Raw genomic sequence first — 23,817 nt, 5'->3', positions numbered from 1 at the left:
GTGTATTTGTACTGTATTTTCGGACCAAAATTGTACCGCTTAAACGAAAATCGTACGATCTGGTATCCTATGAGAATAATTTTCATGTTTGTCCCTTTGGATAATTCCAGACGAAAGCTGTGTATTATCTACCAGATTATTGTACGATCGCTTCAAAAGCAGTATTTTATGTGCGATTGTCTGAGCGTGTGTAGGGCCTTAAGCGCTGATGGGTGGGGTAAAATATGCCAGAGGGTGTGGCTTGTGGAGTGGTACAAGGCTGAGGGCATCTCACACATGGTAACCACACAGACTGTATTGGGAGAGCGGTTAAAGTATACTATACATTACTGGATGGTGATATTTTCTGGGACCTGTGACGTGTCCCAGAAGATTGCAGGGAGGGCAAGGGAAAGGAGAACTTCCGCTCAAGCCGCCTACACAGCCTGAGCGGAAGTGGGAGTGGGTACCTGTCAAAATGAGGTACCCGCTCCTCTCCCAAAAAATGACATGCCAAATGTGGCAAGTCAGGGGGTCAGGAGTCCTTAAAGAGGAACTTCCACTTTTGGGTGGAACTCCGCTTTACAAATCTTGTTTAGAAGCCCTATTTTGGCTGATTTAGCTCTGGAATGTGCTTTTATTTTTTTTAATTTTGGCTTTTGAAACAAGAAGAAATAACAAATTCAAGTTATAATATCTCTTGCGTCCATCATGTTTTTTTTCAGCTGTGTGTGACATTTTAGTAATAAAGGATTTAGGTTTATTGCATATCTTAAGAATGCATCAGAGTTCACTTCTCATTCATGTGCTCAGGTGTTTATACATTGACCTAGGTCATACACAGACACTCCAAATCTACTGTAGGTTTCATATCTATATTAACAAACATACATGTGGGTAATTAGGTAAGCACTTTGTATGCTGTATTTTTGTTGTACTACGAAAACTACAAATGTTTGGCACTTGTAAAATATGTGCAAATGCTATATCCAGGAATTAACAGTATCCTACTCCGTGTATTTCTATAACATACTGATTAGTACCAGAATGAAACAAAATTCATCCCTTATTCATATCACTGATCATGCCTCAGACTCCTTAGAATGTGTCTGTATTACATTGAGGTCAGTCTGGGTTTCTTGGCATGGATACAAAGTGCATAAAACAAGCTGCCTTTTATAAAGGGCACAGCCAATTCCCGCTTGCTGCGCAGCTAATGTTAATGTTCTTGAAATGTATCAGAGCTCAGTGCTTGTCACAGGAGTAATCCCATGAATGAGCAGTGTGGGTCCCAAGTTTCGGCTTATTGCCTCTACCTGGTTAAGGAATCTGTTGTAGATGGTAGTGTCTGCAGGAGGCCGTGGGAGATACAAGAACCTGACAGCTGGGGGAGCCGTGGGATTTTGACCCAGAATCATCTCATTCACAGCCTTCAGATAGTCATCTGATATTTTGACAGAGTTGTTTGGGTAATTCAGGTAGACTTCTTCTGCAGTGTCTGCAGCTTCTACCTGCTTGTGCCAGTGCAGAGCAACCACTGAGTCCCAAATGACCATCTGGATGGAGGCCTTGATACGGAGGTCCTTTAGCAACTTTTTTAGTTTCACCTCTTGGCCGCGAAGGCCACTGTCTCGCTCTATGCAAAGAAACAGGCGCAGCTTAGCTTTTTTCCAAGACCGTACCATGTTCAATACACAAGCCATTTGAAGGAGGAACAAGCTGCAGGTATTTACATAAGTGGCACTGTCTGGTCTCAGGAGGTTCAGAGGCCACACATCAATATAAGTGTCTTTACCCTTCGAGCTGCAGATACTAGACCTTTCAAACTCCGAGAAGTACCTTGCCAGCACCACATTTTTAGACATCTTTATAGAATCCGATATAATAGCAACATATTCCCAGGAAGAAAAGTTCTCAGAAGGTGGCGTTCGGCCTGTTGAAGTGTACACAAAAGGAGTAGATCTGTCAAATTCCTGGTCATCCCTTAGCAGATCCTCCGGTGTGGAGCGAGTGTAGAACCCAAGAATGACAGTGTTTGGCCTCATTCCTCCTGCGAAAGGCAAAAATACTTGATTAAAAAATCACGAATACCATTATAGATCTAAAGTATGTCTTTCATAATGATTGCATTCTCTGCACATTGCCATCTGGGTTATTAGAATAAGCAGTATTCTGTAATGACTCTACGTGCAGGCACATTCGGAATATATAAGACATAGTACAGATTTCTGAATATTCAGTGATATTGATTAAAGGAGCATTATGTATACAGAAAACAGTATTTGTTTAACAAATACCTTCATGCTTTATGCAAATGTAGCACTTTTTGAGTGATTTTAAGAGGTCTGAAAGCCAGTAAACATAACACTAGGAATAAAATAAACATATGATACTACTAGTGACCATTAAATATATGCATATATTAAGCTAAAGTTTAGTGAAAAAGATGTACGACTACTATTTTGTGATTCTACGTTGACTATTCCAGCTAATCAATGTCTCTATTTTATCTTGGGTACAAAAAAAAATAAAGAACGGCAGATATCTTTTGCCTGCCATAGTGAAGCAGACACATACTTTCTTGTTCTCCTTTTTTTTTTAACCACTTGCCGTCTGCTCACTCGAGCACTACTGCGGCAAAGTGGTTGGTTATCGTCTGGCGACGTAGACCTACGTCGCCAGACAATCCCCCTTCTCGGCGGCACGAGGCTCGCTCCCGCTGTGTTCAGTCACAGCGGGAGTCGGGCCAGGGGAGGATCGTCGGGGAATCGAGTGTGGAGATCCGCCTGCTTGTGTAAACACAAGCGGGCGGATCTCCTAAGTGACAGGGAGGGTCAGATTGCAGGGTTCAGCATAGCTGAACCCTGGATCTGTCCTTGTGTCACACAGTCACCTCCCCCCACACACGTTAGTAAGCACCAGGCATACATTAACCCCTCCCTCTCCAATAAAATTAACCCCTTCCCTACCAGTGTCATTTTTACAGTAACAGTGCATATGTATAGCACTGATTACTGTAGTAATGTCACTGGTACCCCCAAAAGTGTCAAAAATGTCAGTCAAGGGTCCGATCTGTCCGCCGCAATGTCGCAGTCCCGCAAAAAAAAAAAATCGCAGATCGCCGCCATTACTCGTTAAAAAAAAAAAACACCAAAATGACAGAAATCTTTCCCTTAGTTAGTAAACGCAATAACTTTTGCGCAAACCAATCAAAATACGATTATTGTGATTTTTTTTACCAAACATATGTAGCATAAAACAAATTGGCCAAAAATTTAAAAAAATTTTGATTTTTACATTTTTTTGGGGGGGAATTTCATATAAAAAAATTTGAAAAATATTGTTATTTTTTCGAAATTTACGCTCTTTTTTTGTTTATAGCGCAAAAAGTAAAAATCGCACAGGTGATCAAATACCACCAAAAGAAAGCTCTTTTTTCTTTTTCTTTTGGGTATGGCGTTGCACGACCGCGCAATTGCCAGTTAAAGTCCCACAGTGCCGAATCGCAAAAAGTGGCCCAGACGTAAGACAGCAAAATCCTCTAGTGGTAAAGTGGTTAAATAACATAGCCCATTGTCTGGACACATATAGAACTTAGGTGTATTGTGCCTGGTCACATATACAGCTTGTCTGTAACTCTTGCATGTGAGTCACACTGATATTAGCCAAGTAATATGTTAGCCTTAGAATGTGCATAACCACAGGATTTAACAATAACTCAACATTAGTTCACGCTGTTTATATCTTTTTATTTTTCAGTTCTCAAAATGAACAAACTGCATTTTTTATCTGTCTCTAAATCTTTAATAAGTATTTGAAATCAAAAAGCAGCACAGACAACCGACGCGTATGATGATATGCCAAGAATTGGAAAGATTGGATTTTGTGTGAGGTCTGTGTGAAACACCAAGAGGTAAGTGCACCATAATGTGCAAAGACTGTAGACTGTGCATACCCACCCCACTTAGCAGAATTTAGTTAAATGGTTTAGGTGGGCAAATTAGTCAAAGAGGCATCAAAGGGTTAATGGGGAAAAGGTTAAAGTTTTAGTGATTGTAAACAATCACCTTGTACAACCCATTCAGTTTAAAATATAAATGAAAGACAAAACATTTATGCATAGATAAAAAAAAAAATACATTATATGTAGCGGGGTTAAACATGCCTAAAGACACTGTTTGATATGTGGGAAGGAACTAGGCTCCCTCTAGTGGTAGCTGCATGGAATTTCCCGGGCTGTGACTTCCTTTTCACAAGATGAAGAAACTACATCTCCCAGGCTGCTTTGCAAGATCCAGGGTGCACGGCTGCACCGCACGGCACTATGGGGGAAGTTATTTAAAGGAAGAGAGAAGCGCGCGAAGGGGGCGCCTTTCTGCGCTGGACTCTGAGGAACCAGCGAGCGAGAGTGAAGGACTGACACTGGATATTGGGCCAGAGCCTCTTAGCCTGGAGGGACGACGTGGAACCGTCCCATCTCAAGCACAAGGCACATTCCTGGAGGTTATACTGCTGTTTGCAGAGACCGGAAGTCATCCGCCAGAAGGACCTCGCGCGGCTGGCATATAGCCACAGGACTGAGACCGCAGTGGAAGCGCGCGAAGGAGAAACTTCTGTTGGTGAGAGGGCACATGCCCAATAACTGACTTTATCTGCCAACGAGATAGTTTTATCTACAGATAGCGGTAGCGCAACAGGAGGTGATAAAACCCCGGGGTTTATCAGCATACTTTCTCAGGAGACTCATAGACAAACAATAAGGTCTGTAAAGGAGTCGCTAGAGGCTTATCTCTCTCGCAGAAGTTATTGCTCAGTTACGCAGACACCCTGCGGTGACAACTAACAGCTCGTTGTTTTCCTCTCTCTTGATCTTTATTCCTAATCTGGATTACAAATGAGCTCTATTCAATAACCTTGCTAGCGAAGATCAACAAGAAAGAAGAGAACTCTGGGGGGGGGACTCAGATAGGCCTACCTACCTGGTACTGTGTCTAGCCTTAATGCAGGAGGAGTGTGGGGGTATTCTTTTACCTTTTTAAAGCTGTTTTAAATAACCTTTTATGGACTTGTATTGTATTGTATTGTATCTCCCCTATTCAATTTTGATATATAGTAAACTAAGTTTGGTTAATTACAATCCTGTGCGTTGTTCCATTGTGTCACCCAGAAGGACTACCATTCAAGAAGGTAACAAGGTATTGTTGCATAGTGAAGTATTGTATTCCAATCTGTGTATCCATTTGATAGTCCAGTCCTATTCTGGGTCAGTTGTGCCTGAGGGGGGATCGAGCCAATTTGATTGGGTTGTTAGGCAGGGTGTAGACCCAATAATATAATCAGCAGCTCCTGCGGGGGTGGTGCTACACGTGGGGGCTCGTCCGGGATTTCTACAGTCCTGCAACACAGCCCTCTCAGCCATAGAATCCCCTCCCACGTAGAAATGGATCCTGTCGCTGCTGCTGAGTGGTGCAAGGAAGAGAATGTCATAGTGGAAAATGGCCTGGTGGTTGAAATCAAGGGAGAAGCCTGGACTGAAGAAAAGCTCCTCCCTGTTTTAAGGGCACTATCCACAGACAGGAAATTCTGGGTGATTGACATAAAAATCGACACCACTGCCCCACACACGTATGCACTGTGTGAGTGGAGGAAAGGGGTCCCTGATTATTTCAATGGAAACAGTGTAAAAACTATTGACCAAACAGAACTTTTCCTGATACATCCAGGAGTTCCTACTGCGGGTCCCTCATCCACCACCCCTGGGGTATCCAGCCAAGAAAAAGGTGTCCAAGAAGGGCATCCTGAGTCATCACCTTTGTCGACTTTTAGCTCAGAACTGTGTGCTGTTCTTGGGGAGATTGTGGCAAAATGTAGCAGGGACTCCTCGAGCTATCTGATGACTGGATATAGGAAGCTCCGGACATTCTCTGGGAAACAGCCTGTGCCTTCAGCAGAAGATGGGTTCGAGGAGTGGTTAGATACCGCCACTCAGGCTTTGGAGGAATGGGAGGTACCAGAACAGCACAAGAAGCAGAGAATCACAGAGAGTTTAAGGGGACCTGCATTAGAGGCTGTACGTAATCTAAAGCTTAGCAAGAAGAACTGCACTGCACAGGATTATTTGGACATTCTGCAAGATGTGTTTGGTCGGACGGAGAACGCGGCTCTCTACCAGTTGGACCACTGTTATCAAGAAGAGGGGGAGAAGTTGTCCGAATTCATTAAACGTCTGGATAGGATTATCCACAAGATTCTGTTAAAGAAAGGAATAGACCCCCGGAAAATAGATGAGACTCGTGCACGACAGGTTCTGAAAGGGGCTCAACCTTTAGATCCCATTGCCATACTGTTACGAACTCGTCGAGATGGCGGCATTCTAGAATACCCCGACCTGATTCGAATGGTCAGAGAGGAAGAGGTCATGTTGGACAACAAGATGAAAAGTCGGCAGTTTGACTCAACTGCCCGGGTTGGAGTGATAAGTGTGGAAGAGGGTGACTCTCAAGTTGAACTCCTAAAGACCCAAGTGTCTCAGTTGATAGAAATGGTGTCCATCCTGACTGGTCAGGTATCCACTCTACCCAAGGGGAGTATATCGGAGAGGCCAGATGAACCTGTTAGTCTCAGCACAGATCCAGAGCCACGGCCTGCAAGATTGTTAACTTGTTTCAACTGCGGGGGAGTTGGACATGTTAGAAGGGTATGTCCCAGCTCAGGAAAGGCTGCCGCGAAACCTCGCGAGCCAGCGGGAAACTTCAGAGGACACCGGTGAAGGAGTCAACCGGGTGTCCGCCAGTCTTAAGGGACTCCAGAAGTGGTGCAGGATCAGGGAAACTGAGTCAGGGGGTCAGACCCAAATATAACACCCCCAGTTCTAGACTCCGGGTTACTGAGGGAAGGAAAGTCAATGCACACCGGGTTCGGCGGGGGCCCAGATCAAGGAAGAAAAAGGAGAAGAGGGCCAGGGTACAGAGAACTGAATCAGACAACAAGGCTACATCAAGAGAATTCCCAACTAACTTGGTCGGGCCCTCCCCAGTGGTCTCGGTTCAGGTAGAAGGAATTTACACAAGAGCCCTCCTTGACACAGGGGCCCAGGTGACTCTTTTGTATAGAGACTTCTATGATAAATATCTTACCCATCTACCTTTGCAGAAGTTGGAAGATCTGGAGATATGGGGTATTGGGACCCAAAGTTTTCCCTATGACGGGTATCTGCCAATCAAGTTGACCTTTGATCCATCAGTGGCTGGTGAAGCGGAAACCTTCGACACCTTAGCGGTGGTCTGTCCTCGTCCACCAGGGGCCAACAAAAGCTCTCTCATCGTAGGAACAAACACTGACCTGGTAAGGCGCCTTCTGATACAACTGGTCCAGGGACAAGATGCTCAGGCGCCAAGGATCCATCCCATGCTACGGCAGGCCTACCAACGATTAGTGTTGGAGCAAGAGACCCCCGCAGAAGGAGTTGGACGACTCTGGAAGCTGGATAGAGCAGAAAAGGTCTTACAGCCAGGAGAGGTGGCCTGTTTTAAGGCTTCTGTTAAACTCACATGGCAACAGCCGGGTCTCTTCATTATCTTTGAATCAGGTCAAAAGGAGAGACAGAGAGGGATAGAAGTGATCCCTGAGGTGATCCCTTTGAAGGTGTTACAGGAAAACCGTGGAAGGGTTTTAGTGAGTGTCAGAAACACCTCTATTACACCAGTGAAGGTACCGGCCAGAGTGCTCCTGGGCCAAGTCAACCCGGCTACCCCAGTTGCCCCCATTGATTTCAAAGAAAAGGAACAGGGTGAAGCGGTTATAGAGGAGCTCTGCTCTGGAAGCGCTGCCCTCCCGCCAAAATGGGTGAAGAGGGCTAAGGCACAACTTGCTCGATGGAGGGAAATATTCTCTAAGGACGAGTTTGACGTGGGATGTGCCAGGAGTGCCACTCATAAGATCCGCCTGAGTGAGGACAAGCCTTTCAGGGAGAGAGTCCGGCGAGTCCCCTTAGGTGACTTAGAAGATCTACGTCAACAGCTGGCAGAGCTCAAAAAGATCGGGATTATCCGAGAATCCAGGAGCCCGTATGCTTCCCCGATAGTGGTAGTCCGGAAGAAAAACGGATCTCTGAGGCTTTGTATCGACTACCGAACGCTGAACAGAAGAACCATCCCAGACCAGTATACCACTCCTCGAATCGAAGATGCCCTACAGAGTCTGTCAGGGCCGAAGTGGTTCAGTGTGATGGACTTAAAGAGTGGGTATTATCAGATCCCCATGCACCCCGAAGATCGGGAGAAAACAGCCTTCATCACCCCTGTGGGGTTCTTTGAGTTCAATCGCATGCCTCAGGGGTTGTCCGGGGCCCCTGCTACCTTCCAAAGGCTGATGGAAAGGACCGTTGGAGATATGAACTTGATAGAGGTACTGGTATACTTGGATGATGTTATCGTGTTTGGCAGAACTTTGGAAGAACACGAGGAGAGGTTGGAAAAGGTCTTGAAGAGGCTACATGAAGAAGGTCTGAAACTTTCTCCTGAGAAGTGCCAATTCTATCAGTCCTCGGTCCATTACCTGGGCCATATCGTGTCTGGAGAAGGGGTGGCCACTGACCCGGACAAGCTGGATGCTGTTGCTTCCTGGCCCAGACCCACAAATGTGACCGAACTCCGGTCATTTTTGGGCTTTTGCTCCTATTACAGGAGGTTTGTGGAGGGGTTCGCCCAGATTGCCCGACCCCTAAATGAGCTCCTGAAGAATGAAGAAGATGATGTCCCTGAGTTGGTAAAGCCGGTGAAGTCCACCATGGGACCCCGGAAGGCTAAGGAATCCATCCAGGATCAGTGGACCCCGGAATGCGAAGGGGCCTTTGTCCAGCTGAAGGAAACCCTAACCACTGCCCCTGTGTTGGCCTATGCGGACCCCACAAAACCATATGAACTGCATGTTGATGCCAGCCGAGATGGGCTGGGGGGGGGTCCTTTATCAGGAGCATGAGGGTCATCTGCGACCTGTTGCCTATGTGAGCAGAAGCCTACTGCCTGCTGAAAGGAATTATCCTACTCACAAACTTGAATTCTTGGCCTTGAAGTGGGCTGTGGTTGACAAATTGAAAGACTACCTGTACGGAGCTGAATTCATTGTCAAGACAGATAATAATCCCCTCAACTATCTGTTGACTACGGCCAAGCTGGATGCAACAGGACACCGATGGTTGGCTGCCCTCTCTAGCTTCAATTTTAGCCTGAAGTATCGGCCAGGAATCGGAAATAGGGATGCAGATGCCCTATCCAGAAGGTTGCATGCTCCACAGGAACCTGCGGAAGAATGGACTCATTTGGCTCCAGAAGGGGTGCGTGCCCTATATCAGGGAACTGAATTTCGATCCCGAGGAGGGTCAAGAGCAGAAGAGATTGGGGTTTCGGCTATCGGAGTACCCAAATGCTACTGCCAGGTGACCCAGGTTGAAGGGGAGGATTTGCCCCGGCTGTCCAAAAGGGACTTGCGGAAGGAGCAGTTGGAAGACCCTTTGGGAAAACTTCTCTTGGAAGCCTTGGAGATCCAGAGCCCTGAGTTGCTTCTAACTGACTCCCCTCAGGGGGCCCGTCTGTTGCATAGAGAGTGGACCTGGTTACAGATCAGAGAAGGAGTGGTCTACCGGAGGGGGTCCATCTGAAGATCTGGAGGAGAAGTGGCAACTGTTTTTACCAGCTAAATATAGAGGGGGAGTTCTGGCCGCTCTTCATGATAATCATGGCCATCTGGGGCCCGAAAGAACCTTTCAGCTTGTCAGGGACAGGTTCTACTGGCCTTGTATGAGGGCCGAAGTTGAAGGATACTGTCGTTCTTGTGTCCGGTGTATACAGAGGAAGACTCTGCCACGTCAAGCAGCCCCAATGGGCCATCTACAAAGCCAGGGACCCATGGAGCTGGTGTGCATTGATTTCCTTTGCTTAGAGCCTGATCTGAGTGGCCAGGGGAATGTCCTTGTGGTAACAGACCATTTTACCAGATATGCTCAAGCATTCCCAACAAGGGATCAGAAGGCCTCAACGGTAGCCAAAGTTCTTGTAGAGAAGTTCTTTGTACATTATGGGTTACCACAACGCCTCCATTCTGATCAGGGAAGGGACTTCGAAAGTAGACTGATCAAGAGACTGTTGGATATGTTGGGCATTCAAAAGACTAGAACCACTCCCTACCATCCACAAGGGGATGCCCAACCTGAACGATTTAATAGGACTCTTTTGGATATGTTGGGGACTTTGAGCTCAGAGAAGAAACAGCATTGGGGCAAGCATGTAGCTGCCATTGTGCATGCCTACAACAGCACTGTCAGCGATGCTACTGGATATTCCCCTTATCGGCTGATGTTTGGAAGGGAGGCTCGGTTACCAGTGGATTTGGCCTTTGGCATTTCGCCTGATCATACCTCTTCAGCATCGCATAGAGGATATGTGGACCGACTGCGGAAGAGTCTGAAAGCGGCCTATGACAAGGCCCAGGCTACATCTGATCAACGTGGACTGCGGAATAAAAAAAGTTTCGACCTAAAAGTTCGGATCCATGACCTGCAGCCAGGGGACAGGGTTTTGTTGAGAAACTTGGGTGTCCCGGGAAGACACAAGTTGGCAGACCGCTGGAAGTCCCAACCTTATGTTATCTGTAAGCAACTGCCAAACCTTCCTGTGTACCAAATTCGGCCTGAGGGAAGTGTGGGTCCATTGAAGGCTTGGCATCGGAACCATTTGCTGCCTCTCTCTGAAGCGGTTCGTATGCCCCCTGTGGAAGACTTTTCAGCGGCCCCTTCGACTTCTCGCCGGTCCAGACCAGTTACCAGATCTCAGACGACGCTCCCAGATGAGGGAGAGGGAAGTTCTCTATCTGAAGATTTGGAAGATGAAGAGGAGGTACCCGACTGGTTGTGGTCATCTCAGTTGCCAGAACCCACACTTGCCTCCCTGTCTTCATCTGATTTGGCTGATAGAGGAGCCCTTCGGGCAGAAGCCCCTGAATTCATACCCTTTCATATGCTTCCAGAAGAAGCAGCTGAGGATGAAGATCCTGAGGAGGAGGTTGCACCCTTCTCTGAAGAAGAACGGACCTCTCTTGAACCATCAGGTGCCTCTGTGTTGGAACATGAGGAGGGGGACATGGAAGAATCCTCAGAAGTGCCTGATCCTAGTACCTCTGAGAGCATGCCTCCACGGGAACAGAGGGAAAGGAGAGTCATTCACCCACCTAAGAGACTGACCTATGATCAATTGGGTGAATGTTCGGAAGAAGCTGTTTTTACCTCCAAAAGATCTCCTGACCAGCCTAGTTCCTCCACTGTAGATTTGGTGGGGGACAACCCTAGCTCACCCCCAGGCACAACTGTACAAGCCACCCAAGTTTCGGGGGGTCTGTGAGAGATCATGAGAACAAAGTATTGAAGTAGAAAACGTTTGCATTTAAGTTTGTACATAAGGATATTGGGTTTGGCCATTATAATAAGCACAGTTTTTGATGTTCACAATTTGGTTTACTTTGTGAGTTAATGTTTGCGCACATTTTGTTGCTCTGACCTCACTATATGTTTTTTTTTCTTTCTCACCTTTTGATGTTTTTTTTTACAACACAAACTTTAAGATGTAAGTGTTTAAGAAATTGCAAATGCACATGTGCTTTTTAAAGGAGCACTATATAAAAGCACTAGAAATCAGCACTATATTAACACTGTAGAAATCACTTATTTGCTTATTAATTGCACTTTATCGTTTTACTGTTGCACTGCTATCAGAATACAAAATTGGATATATTCAGATTGACTTATTTCAGCAAAATGTTAATGTTTTTGTTGTATAATGCCAACCTATGCACTAGGGTACATACTGTTGACCTCTTTGGGGACCAAAGTTTCTCAAGTGGGGGGAGTGTGTAGCGGGGTTAAACATGCCTAAAGACACTGTTTGATATGTGGGAAGGAACTAGGCTCCCTCTAGTGGTAGCTGCATGGAATTTCCCGGGCTGTGACTTCCTTTTCACAAGATGAAGAAACTACATCTCCCAGGCTGCTTTGCAAGATCCAGGGTGCACGGCTGCACCGCACGGCACTATGGGGGAAGTTATTTAAAGGAAGAGAGAAGCGCGCGAAGGGGGCGCCTTTCTGCGCTGGACTCTGAGGAACCAGCGAGCGAGAGTGAAGGACTGACACTGGATATTGGGCCAGAGCCTCTTAGCCTGGAGGGACGACGTGGAACCGTCCCATCTCAAGCACGAGGCACATTCCTGGAGGTTATACTGCTGTTTGCAGAGACCGGAAGTCATCCGCCAGAAGGACCTCGCGCGGCTGGCATATAGCCACAGGACTGAGACCGCAGTGGAAGCGCGCGAAGGAGAAACTTCTGTTGGTGAGAGGGCACATGCCCAATAACTGACTTTATCTGCCAACGAGATAGTTTTATCTACAGATAGCGGTAGCGCAACAGGAGGTGATAAAACCCCGGGGTTTATCAGCATACTTTCTCAGGAGACTCATAGACAAACAATAAGGTCTGTAAAGGAGTCGCTAGAGGCTTATCTCTCTCGCAGAAGTTATTGCTCAGTTACGCAGACACCCTGCGGTGACAACTAACAGCTCGTTGTTTTCCTCTCTCTTGATCTTTATTCCTAATCTGGATTACAAATGAGCTCTATTCAATAACCTTGCTAGCGAAGATCAACAAGAAAGAAGAGAACTCTGGGGGGGGGACTCAGATAGGCCTACCTACCTGGTACTGTGTCTAGCCTTAATGCAGGAGGAGTGTGGGGGTATTCTTTTACCTTTTTAAAGCTGTTTTAAATAACCTTTTATGGACTTGTATTGTATTGTATTGTATCTCCCCTATTCAATTTTGATATATAGTAAACTAAGTTTGGTTAATTACAATCCTGTGCGTTGTTCCATTGTGTCACCCAGAAGGACTACCATTCAAGAAGGTAACAAGGTATTGTTGCATAGTGAAGTATTGTATTCCAATCTGTGTATCCATTTGATAGTCCAGTCCTATTCTGGGTCAGTTGTGCCTGAGGGGGGATCGAGCCAATTTGATTGGGTTGTTAGGCAGGGTGTAGACCCAATAATATAATCAGCAGCTCCTGCGGGGGTGGTGCTACATATAAATATATATTTTCCCCTTTTTTATAAGTGATCACAGCACACTGAGCTTCCCAGTGAAAGGCTTTGCAGCGGGGGGGGGGGGGTGAGGACAAGTCTGATCATTGGAGGAGGGTGCATGGAGTTCCCAGCATAGCTAGAGAACTGACCACAGTGTGTTCTCCTGCCTTGCGTGGTCAGTTTTTAAAGGATAAGTCCACTATAACACTAAAATCCCTGCATCTATAGATCTCCATGATCTAACACTAACCTATCTAGCCCTGTAAAGAAGAAATCAGTATACTTACCTTGTTTGAAGCCGATCTGGCCTGATCCCATGCTGGGCTGTCAGCCGTGGCTTTGCTGTGGAGGCGAGTGCAGAAGACACATCCGACAATGGAAGCCCCATAGTAAGTCTATTTCACAGCCATTGTCAGGCCGTGTCCTCTGCAGGGCTTCCGTCGCTGGAGACCGTATCAGGTTGGCTTCAAAAAATGTAAGTATACCAATTTCTTCTTTACAGGGCTAGATAGGTTGGTGTTATAATGTGGAGATCAATAGATGCAGGGATTTTAGTTTTAGGGTGGACTCATCGTTTAATAGAAAAGTAGAGGGACTGGCAGGGACACCAGGGATTTCACACAAAGGAAGTGATCAAAAGAGAACAGGAGACTTTTTCATGCAAGTACATGGTACAGCAGCTACATACCAGGAATATTAACTGATGGCGTAACAAACAGTTTAAGGTAATGTTATGTTAAAGTGGAAGATAAGGCTTCCTATAATTATTGGTAAAAAATGCTGCTTTTTCTGTCTAGTCTGGTCATATGATCCCGCAGCTCCAGCTCCCCTTGTTGGAGAGTGGCTGCTGCAGGGAAGAGGACTGAGCACTGACAACAGGTGGGCAATGGGTGACTCTACGGCTCTGAGAATTCAGAGCCATTGCTGAGCACTCACTCTCTCCGGAAGCCGGAGCTGTGATTGTGCCAATGAATGAAGAAAAGATATGTACACTGATCTTTTTTATACAGAATATGAAGCATAGGTGGGTGGAAGGAGGAACCTTTTTTACTTCTTTTTAACCTTTTTATACTTCTAGCCTTTACTACCACATTAAATGAACTTTTCCTACTCTCTGTCCTCTGCTATTCACAACAACATTATAACTGTTTTTCATAAATGAGATTTTTCTGTAGTTTAAGTGGGTTATACATGTTAAGTTTTTTTTTTTTATGTCGAACTCAGCGAGCTGAACGAAAAAACTGAGAGATCCCCATACTAACATAAGTGGTGTTAGTGCGGCAATCTCCCCCACCGTGTCTTTGTATTCTGACAAAGGAACTACCTCCCACCCCCCACAAGAACTCACTGATCAGTGCTGGCAGCCATTGGCTGCTATCACTGATCGAAAGCTAGTTTTCCAGCTTGCCCTTTCAACAAAGGCCGGCTGTTAGACTGGCTTCTGTTGGAAAGACAGCTGTACACACTGACCAAATGTGGGCTGGTTCCTGCTGAACCACCTGATACCATCCGATATTCGGCTCGTGAGTACCCAGCCTTACACTGCCTGGTCTGTTCAGGACCGGAACTGTAATTCAGATGTTACTTTACTTTGCAATCCAGTGTATGGACCCAATAAATACCACAGGCTTCCCCCAAGTGCATGTAGCCAGCTGAAATTAGGAAATATATACTTTATTGGTGTTTTCATCCTCTAAACAGCTGAGTAAAGTATGTAATACTGAAGAGAGACTGTGCAAAATAGACTCCTACCTAGTCCAGAGATGAAGAGCAGTTGCTGGGCTCCATACCTAACAGAGTTTGACAGTGTTAAATTAACAAAAGCCTTGATGTTCAGTTCATCCACAAGCTGAAGCCAGGAGTCGATCCGTGGCTGCAGAGGGTCAGATGGCAACACGTCTACAAAAGAATAAAGCACCAGAGGTCAAACACATACTGACAGCTATTAATGACATACAATAATATATGTGCAGAGAACATACAGCTAAATAGTAAGGAGGGTAGTGAAGCTAGTGAGGTAGAAAAGGGTTTATAGAGAAAATTTTAATTGAATACAAACAGACCTACTAAAGCAATTAAAAATAAATGTACTTCATATTATTTGGTTACACTCAAATCTTTAGACTGTCAGGTTTTTTTTTTAATTTTATATCAGCACATTGCTTACAAAAGCTTGACAATGACAGGCTTTCTACTATGAAAAAAGAGGATAGAGGTGGTGAAATATAAAACTATGTCCTGCTCCATGGTGTCTTGTAGAGGTAGGAACAATAGGTCAGGGCCATCTTATCGTGCGGGCACACATGGGCACAGCCCAGGGGCCCCATGTACACATGGGGCCCCATCAGGGCCAGTTGGATCTAGAGGGAAGCTGCTGGCAGTGCTGGGTGTCATGGTACACTGCACTGCACACATAGATTAACCAACAGTCATTTTGTTAGCAGCGGCGTGCACCAGCTGTATGCAGTCTTCAAGTTGTCATCATGGCCAATTGCTGGTCTGGGTGGTTCAACCTGCCGCCCTGCCAGAAGTCCTGGGAGTGTGTGGCTGGGAGCGGGTGCACTGTCATTGTGCTGTGCCGATCCTGTTACTCAATATCTCACGTGCAAAAACCTGTGAGATATTGAGACACAGGAATAGGAGTGTGTCTCTGCTTTTCCTCCTGATGATCCATCTATCCCTTCTGTGCCTGCCCCGGCTACCCTGCCCATATTCCACCCATGATGTGTTTTTTTATATATATATATATATATATATATATATATATATATATATATATATATATATATATATATACACACACACACACACACACACAGCACTGTGAAAGGACTTTCTGTGTGTATGTGCAGGTGTACAGGACAGATGCCATAACTGGAGTACACACACTACAGCAGATGCATAGTGTTAGATTCTGGCTGGATAATTGGTGAGTGTGTCTAAACCTCTCCTCCCTTGACAATTGCAGATGACCCGCCCTCTCATGGTAGCAGCAGTTCCTGCTGCGGCTGTCAGTTGTTACATGCTGCTGCCGGCCCTGTTTACTATAGTGATTGCTGCTGGATGCACTTTGTTTGCACCCAGCAACGATCACCACAGGTAATTGCTGGCTGCGTAGAGAGTCACTAATAGGTGCAGTGACCTGTCATTATAGTGACAGCCGCTGAGAGCTGCAGGAGGAACTGCTGCTACAATTCCCACCAGCCCAAATCATCGGTGTGAATGTAGCCTAATTTACACTATATACAGTAACATATGTATTACTGCATTGTAAAAACGTCTGTCAGGTCAGGTACACAGGAAACAATTGTTTCCTATGTGTCCCATTCACACTGCAACTCAGCATATGGCTGCACTTCAGTGTGCTGCAATGAAATGCAGAATCGCACAGCAGTGTACAGCAATGCAGCATATCTCGCTGCTGTACATTGCTGTGAATGAAGTGTATGTTTTTTACACTTCAAATAAAGTTCATAAAAAAAAAAAAAAAAGGTAGCCATGTGATGCGCAGAGCTGCGGTGCCGTCAATTGTTCTGGAAGCTCTGCATTATATGTGAATACAGCCTGAAAAGGGCTGCCAATCCTCTAAAAAAAGAATTCACACATGGATTTTTTTTTTTTTAAGAGGCATTTGTCAGCCAATGAGGAAGCCATGTCACCCCCTCATCAGTTTTAACTCCCGAAATGCTGCATCACCCCACCACAGCCACATGAATTGTACGCGGTGGCGGGGAAGTTGCAGAACGGACCTATCAAATCTTATAAACTAATAATCTAATAACAAATCAAATAAATCTATCAACTACATATATGGTAATTCTTGAGAGTAGGTGCGAAAATTGGGGCAGGGTTTGTAGGGGCCCCATTGCATTACTTTGCCCAGGGGCCCATAATGCTTTTAAGATGGCCCTGCAATATGTTATATATTTAGTACTGTGCTCTATACACTTTAGGCAGGAGTGAAAAAATGCTGTTAATTAAGAATGCTTTCAAAAAGAATTGGTAATAATTATTTTTTTAATCAATTACCAAAATGGAAACTAAATGAACAGAAGAGAAATCCAAATCAAATCAATTTTCTGCAAAGTTCCGCAACAGCTGGAGGGCCATAGTTTGGAGTTTCCTGTTAGGTGCACACAGTTTATGAAGGAGCGCAGCAGGTCAGTTGTTCCAAACATCTTGAAGAACTAACCACAGATCTTCTGTGGATGTAGACTGCCTCAAATCCTTCTGTCTCTTCATGTAAACCCAGACTCAATGAATTTGAGATGTTCTGTGGAGGCCAAACCATCACTTCCAGGACTCCCTGTTCTTCTTTACACTGAAGATACACTATATTACCAAAAGTAATGGAATGCCTGCTGTTACACGCACATGAACGTTAATGGAATCCCAGACTTAGTCTGTAGGGTTCAATATTGAGTTGGCCCACCCTTTGCAGCTATAACAGCTTCAACTCTTCTGGGAAGGCTGTCCACAAGGTTTAGGAGTGTGTCTATGGGAATGTTTGACCATTCTTCCAGAAGTGCATTTGTGAGGTCAGGCACTGATGTTTGATGAGAAGGCCTGTCTCGCAGTCTCCGCTCTAATTCATCCCAAAGTTCTATCGGGTTGACGTCCAGACTCTGTGCAGGCCAGTCAAGTTCCTCCACTCCAAACTCGCTCATATAGGTCTTTATGGACCTTGCTCTGTGCACTGGTCCAAATCATTTGGTTGAGGGGGATTATGGTGTGGGGTTGTTTTTAAGGGTTGGGCTTGGCCCCTTAGCTCCAGTGAAGGGAACACTTAAGGCATCAGCATACCAAGACATTTTGGACAAATTCATACTCCCAATTTTAGAGGAACAGTTTGAGGATGGTCCCTTCCTGTTCCAACATGACTGCGCACCAGTGCACAAAGCAAGGTCCATAAAGATATGGATGAGCGAGCCTGGGGTGGAGGAACTTGACTGACCTCAACCCGATAGAATACCTTTGGGATGAATTCGAGTGGAGACTGCGAGCCAGGCCTGAGCTAACAAATGCGCTTCTGGAGGAATGGTCAAACATTCCAATAGACACACTCCTAAACCTCATGGACAGCCTTCTCAGAAGGGTTGAAGCTGTTATAGCTACAAAGGGTGAGCCAACTCAATATTGAACCCTACGGACTAAGATTAGAATGCCATTAAAGTTCATGTGCCTGTAAAGGCAGGCATCCCAATACTTTTGGTAATATAGTATAGTTCTTATTGACATTGGCTGTATGTTTGGATTCGTTGTCCTGCTATGGAAGACATTTGTGGCCAATCACACGCCCCCCTGATGGTATGGCATGATGGATAAGTATCATAGGACATGGAAACAAAGCGACCCAGCTATGCACAAAAACATAGCAAATGGTAACAGGTGCTCTGGACTGTAGCAGGAGGCAGTTTGCTGGAGAGCAGTACAATAATTAAGTGTCGGCAGGAAATAGTGGAGCATGGTGATGGTTCCTGGCAACTTTGGGGCTGCGTTTCTGCAAATGGATTTGGAGATTTGTTCAGGATTAATGGTGTCCTCAATGCTGAGAAATACAGGCAGATACTTATCCATAATGCCATACCCTCAGGGAGGCCTGTGATTGGTCCCAAATGTGTTCTGCAGCAGGAAAACATCCCTAAACATATCATTAAGAATCACCTTCAGTGTAAAGGAGAACAAGAATCATGGAAGTGATGGTTTGCCCCCATAGATCCCTGATCTCAACATCCACTAGTCTGTCTGGGATTACATGAAGGATCTGAGGCAGTCTACATCCACAGAATATCTGTGGTTAGTTCTCCAGGATGTTTGGAACAACCACATTTGATTTGATTTGGACTTCTCTTCTGTTCATTTACTTTTCATTTTAATTGATAAAAATAAACTACAAACCCGATTCCAAAAAAGTTGGGGACACTGTACAAATTGTGAATAAAAACAATGATGTGGAAGTTTCAAATTTCAATATTTTATTCAGAATACAACATAGATGACATATAAAATGTTTAAACTGAGAAAATGTATCATTTTAAGGGAAAAATAAGTTGATTTTAAATTTCATGGCATCAACACATCTCAAAAAAGTTGGGACAAGGCCATGTTTACCACTGTGTGGCATCCCCTCTTCATTTTATAACAGTCTGCAAACGACTGGGGACTGAGGAGACAAGTTGCTCAAGTTTAGGAATAGGAATGTTGTCCCATTCTTGTCTAATACAGGCTTCTAGTTGCTCAAATGTCTTAGGTCTTCTTTGTCGCATCTTCCTCTTTATGATGCACCAAATGTTTTCTATGGGTGAAAGGTCTGGACTGCAGGCTGGCCATTTCAGTACCCAGATCCTTCTTCTATGCAGCCATGATGTTGTAATTGATGCAGTATGTGGTCTGGCATTGTCATGCTGGAAAATGCAAGGTCTTCCCTGAAAAAGACGACGTCTGGATGGGAGCATATGTTGTTCTAGAACTTAGATATACCTTTCAGCATTGATGGTGCCTTTCCAGATGTGTAAGCTGCTCATGCCACACGCACTCATGCAACCCAAAACAATCAGAGACGCAGGCTTCTGAACTGAGCGCTGATAACAACTTGGGTTGTCCTTGTCCTCTTTGGTCCGAATGACATGGCGTCACAGTTTTCCAAAAAGAACTTTAAATTTTGATTCGCCTGACCACAGAACAGTTTTCCACTTTGCCACAGTCCATTTTAAATGAGCCTTGGCCCAGAGAAAACGCCTGCACTTCTGGATCATGTTTAGATATGGCTTCTTTTTTGGCCTATAGAGTTTTAGCCGGCAGCGGTGAATGGCATGGTGCATTGTGTTCACCGAAAATGTTTTCTGGAAGTATTCCTGAGCCCATGTTGTGATTTCCATTACAGTAGCATTCCTGTATGTGATGCAGTGCCGTCTAAGGGCCCAAAGATCACGGGCATCCAGTATGGTTTTCCGGACTTGACCCTTACACAAAGAGATTGTTCCAGATTCTCTGAATCTTTGGATGATATTATGCACTGTAGATGATGATAACTTTAAACTCTTTGCAATTTTTATCTGAGAAACTCCTTTCTAATATTGCTCCACTATTTTTCGCCGCAGCATTGGGGGAATTGGTGATCCTCTGCCCATCTTTACTTCTGAGAGACACTGCCACTCTGAGAGGCTCTTTTTATACCCAATCATGTTGCCAATTGACCTAATAAGTTGCAAATTGGTCCTCCAGCTGTTCCTTATATATACATTTAACTTTTCCGGCCTCTTATTGCTACCTGTCCCAACTTTTTTGGAATGTGTAGCTCTCATGAAATCCAAAATGAGCCAATATTTGGCATGATATTTCAAAATGTCTCACTTTCAACATTTGATATGTTATCTATATTATATTGTGAATAAAATATAAGTTTATGAGATTTGTAAATTAGTCCATTCCTTTTTTACTCACAATGTATACAGTGTCCCAACTTTTTTGTAATTGGGTTTGTAGTAACACTTCTATTTCTGAAAGCATTCCTAATCTACAATATTATTTCACAGCTACCTAAACTGTTTGCACAGTAATATATATATATATATATATATATATATATATATATACACAGTATCTCACAAAAGTGAGTACACCCCTCACATTTTTGCAAATATTTTATTATATCTTTTCATGTGACAACACTGAAGAAATGACACTTTACTACAATGTAAAGTAGTGAGTATACAGCTTGTATAACAGTGTAAATTTGCTGTCCCCTCAAAATAACTCAACACACAGCAATTATTGTCTAAACCGCTGGCAACAAAAGTGAGTACACAACTAAGTGAAAATATAAAAATTGGGCCCAATTAGCCATTTTTCCTCCCCAATGTCATGTGACTCGTTAGTGTTACAAGGTCGCAGGTGTGAATGGGGAGCAGGTGCGTTATATTTGGTGTTAACGCTCTCACTCTCTCATACTGGTCACTGGAAGATCAACATGGCACCTCATGGCAAAGAACTCTCTGAGGATCTGAAAAAAAGGCTTGTTGCTCTACATAAAGATGGCCTGGGCTATAAGAAGTTTGCAAAGACCCTAAAGCTGCAGCACAGTGGCCAAGACCTTACAGCGGTTTAACAGGACAGGTTCCACTGAGAATAGGACTTGCCATGGTCGACCAAAGAGGTTGAGTGCACGTGCTCAGCGTCATATCTAGAGGTTGTTTTTGTGAAATATACATACGAGTGCTGCTAGCATTGCTGCAGAGGTTGAAGGGGTGGGGGGTCAGCCTGTCAGTGCTCAGACCATACGCCGCACACTGCATCAAATTGGTCTGCATGACTGTCGTTCCAGAAGGAAGCCTCTTCTAAAGATGATGCACAAGAAAGCCCGCAAACAGTTTGCTGAAGACAAGCAGACTAAGGACATGGATTACTGGAACCTTGTCCTGTGGTCTGATGAGACCAAGATAAACTTATTTGGTTCAGATGGTGTCAAGCGTGTGTGGCTGCAATCAGGTGAGGAGTACAAAGACAAGTGTGTCTTGCCTAAAGTCAAGCATTGTGGTAGGTGTCATGGTCTGGGACTGCATGAGTGCTGCCGGCACTGGGGAGCTACAGTTCATTGAGGGAACCATGAATGCCAAAATGTACTGTGACATGATCCCCTCCCTTTGGAGACTGGGCCACAGGACAGTATTCCAACAAGATAACAACCCCAAACGCACCTCCAAGACGACCACTGCCTTGCTAAAGAAGCTGAGGGTAAAGGCGATGGACTGGCCAAACATGTCTCTAGACCTAAAACCTATTGAGCATCTGTGGGTAATCCTCAAACAAAAGGTGGAGAAGTGCACCAGCCCTGTGATGATGTCATGGAGGAGTGGAAGGAGACTCCAGTGGCAACCTGTGAAGCTCTGGTGAACTCCATGCCCAACAGGGTTAAAGGCAGTGCTGGAAAATAATGGTGACCACAAAATATTGACACTTTGGGCCCAATTTAGACATTTTCACTTAGAGGTGTACTCACTTTTGTTGCCAGCGGTTTAGACATTAATGGCTGTGTGTTGAGTTATTTTGAGGGGACAGCAAATTCACAATGTTATACAAGCTGTACACTCACTACTTTACATTGTAACAAAGTGTAATTTCTTCATTGTTGTCACATGAAAAGATATAATAAAATATTTACAAAAATTTGAGGGGTGTACTCACTTTTGCGAGATACTGTATGTATATAAACATATATATATATATATATATATATATATATATATATATCCCCTCTAATAACACTACAGCTCTACTCGGGCAAGCTGTGCACTATGTCAGAGAGGTCTTGTGATTGCTCTCTATTAAAACTAGAGTTTTTGATGCTTGCTTAAAGTGTGTACAATCCCTAATGACAACCTAAGTGTGATTGCGAAATGAAAAGCACTTTATGAAATACAATCTACCCATTTATTGTTCCATTCAAATTATGCTGCTTATTAACCTTAGATCTCAGTGTCTACCTTACAAGGTCGCTATAGCAACTTGGGAAATCTGAATGTCTTAATTCTGTCAGAAATTAATAATGTCCAATCTCAAAACTAATACTGTAAACAACACAATGGCTGCTACATTTATTAGCTTTCCACTATTAGGCTACTAATAAAAAAAAATGATATACACATATATAAAGCGAGTAAAGTAAGTATTGAACATGTCACCATTTTTCTAGGTAAATATATTTCTGAAGGTGCTATTGACACCACGTCAGTAACAACCCATTCAATCCATACATACAAAGAAACCAAAACAATTAAGTTCATAAATTAAGTTATGGGTGATAAAATGGAATGACACAGGGAAAAAGTATTGAACTAGAGATGCACCAAAATTGCGGCCACTGAAACATATCAGCAGAACATGGTGTTACTGGATTTTTTTACCGATAAGAGAAAAAAGTGCTGATAATGGCAATTTTGCTGCCATTTTACTGCAATTTTACCACAATTTTACTGTGCTTATGGTTTGTTTTTCATAGATCATATGACTCAAAAACCGCATCAAAAATATAACACGGGTGCATTATTAATGCGTTTTTGCTGTGTCTTCAATGGATTTCAATGGGGAGGTGCATTTTTGGTGCGTTTTATTTAACTAGCCAAAAATGCAGCAAGCAAGATTTTTAAGGGTAATTTTTCCACTGCTCTGTAGCAAAATCGCATATGCGTTTATACAGCAATTTTGCTGTGTTCCAGATGTGTTTGCTGTGAGCTTCTAGTGTGTTTTTGGGGTGCCTGCACCTGTGAAAAATGAACATGTGACTCAAAAAAGCACCAAAAACGCAAAATCACGGTGCATTTTTACCACAATTTTGCCATGATTTCCATTCATTTCAAAGGGAAGCTGCATTTTTGGTGTGGTTTTCAAAACCGTACCAAAGATGCAGCATGCAGGGCTTTTCAAAACGCACTGCACCTGTAATGCAGTGGTGTGAAAAGTTCCATAGGATTTAAAGGGAGACGTTTTTCTTGCAAAGAAAAAACGCAGGAAAAATGTATCAGTGTTAAAAGGCCTTAATACCACAACGGAAGCGCAACAGACCATTGTGAAGACATACATAGAATTTAAAGGGATACATTTTTCTTGAGCTTTCCTGCCAATAATGGCCGACAATAAATTCATATTCATTTAACCACTTAAGCCCCGGAGGATTTGGCTGCTAAAGGACCAGGGTTTTTTTTGCGATTTTTTACTGCGTG

General features: G+C 44.2%; 1 protein-coding gene across 1 annotated transcript in view; it reads right to left on the bottom strand.

The window, feature by feature from the left end:
• Positions 1 to 620: 620 nt before the first annotated feature.
• The window catches only part of LOC309549061 (solute carrier family 12 member 9-like), a 338,830-nt gene continuing 315,633 nt past the window's right edge, over positions 621 to 23,817 (bottom strand). Inside the window, exons 12-13 of the mRNA XM_082249029.1 lie at positions 14,852 to 14,998; positions 621 to 2,029 (exon numbers count right to left, since the gene is read on the bottom strand). Coding sequence (XP_082105155.1) covers positions 1,218 to 2,029; positions 14,852 to 14,998 — 959 coding nt within the window. The 3' untranslated portion in view covers positions 621 to 1,217. The remainder of the gene's footprint in view (positions 2,030 to 14,851; positions 14,999 to 23,817) is intronic.

Source organism: Pelophylax lessonae (genome assembly GCF_965119305.1).
Source record: "Pelophylax lessonae genome assembly, chromosome: 3".
Taxonomy (NCBI): Eukaryota; Metazoa; Chordata; class Amphibia; order Anura; family Ranidae; genus Pelophylax; species Pelophylax lessonae.
Note: the sequence above shows the minus strand (reverse complement) of the source record. Positions and strands in the feature narration are given on the sequence as shown.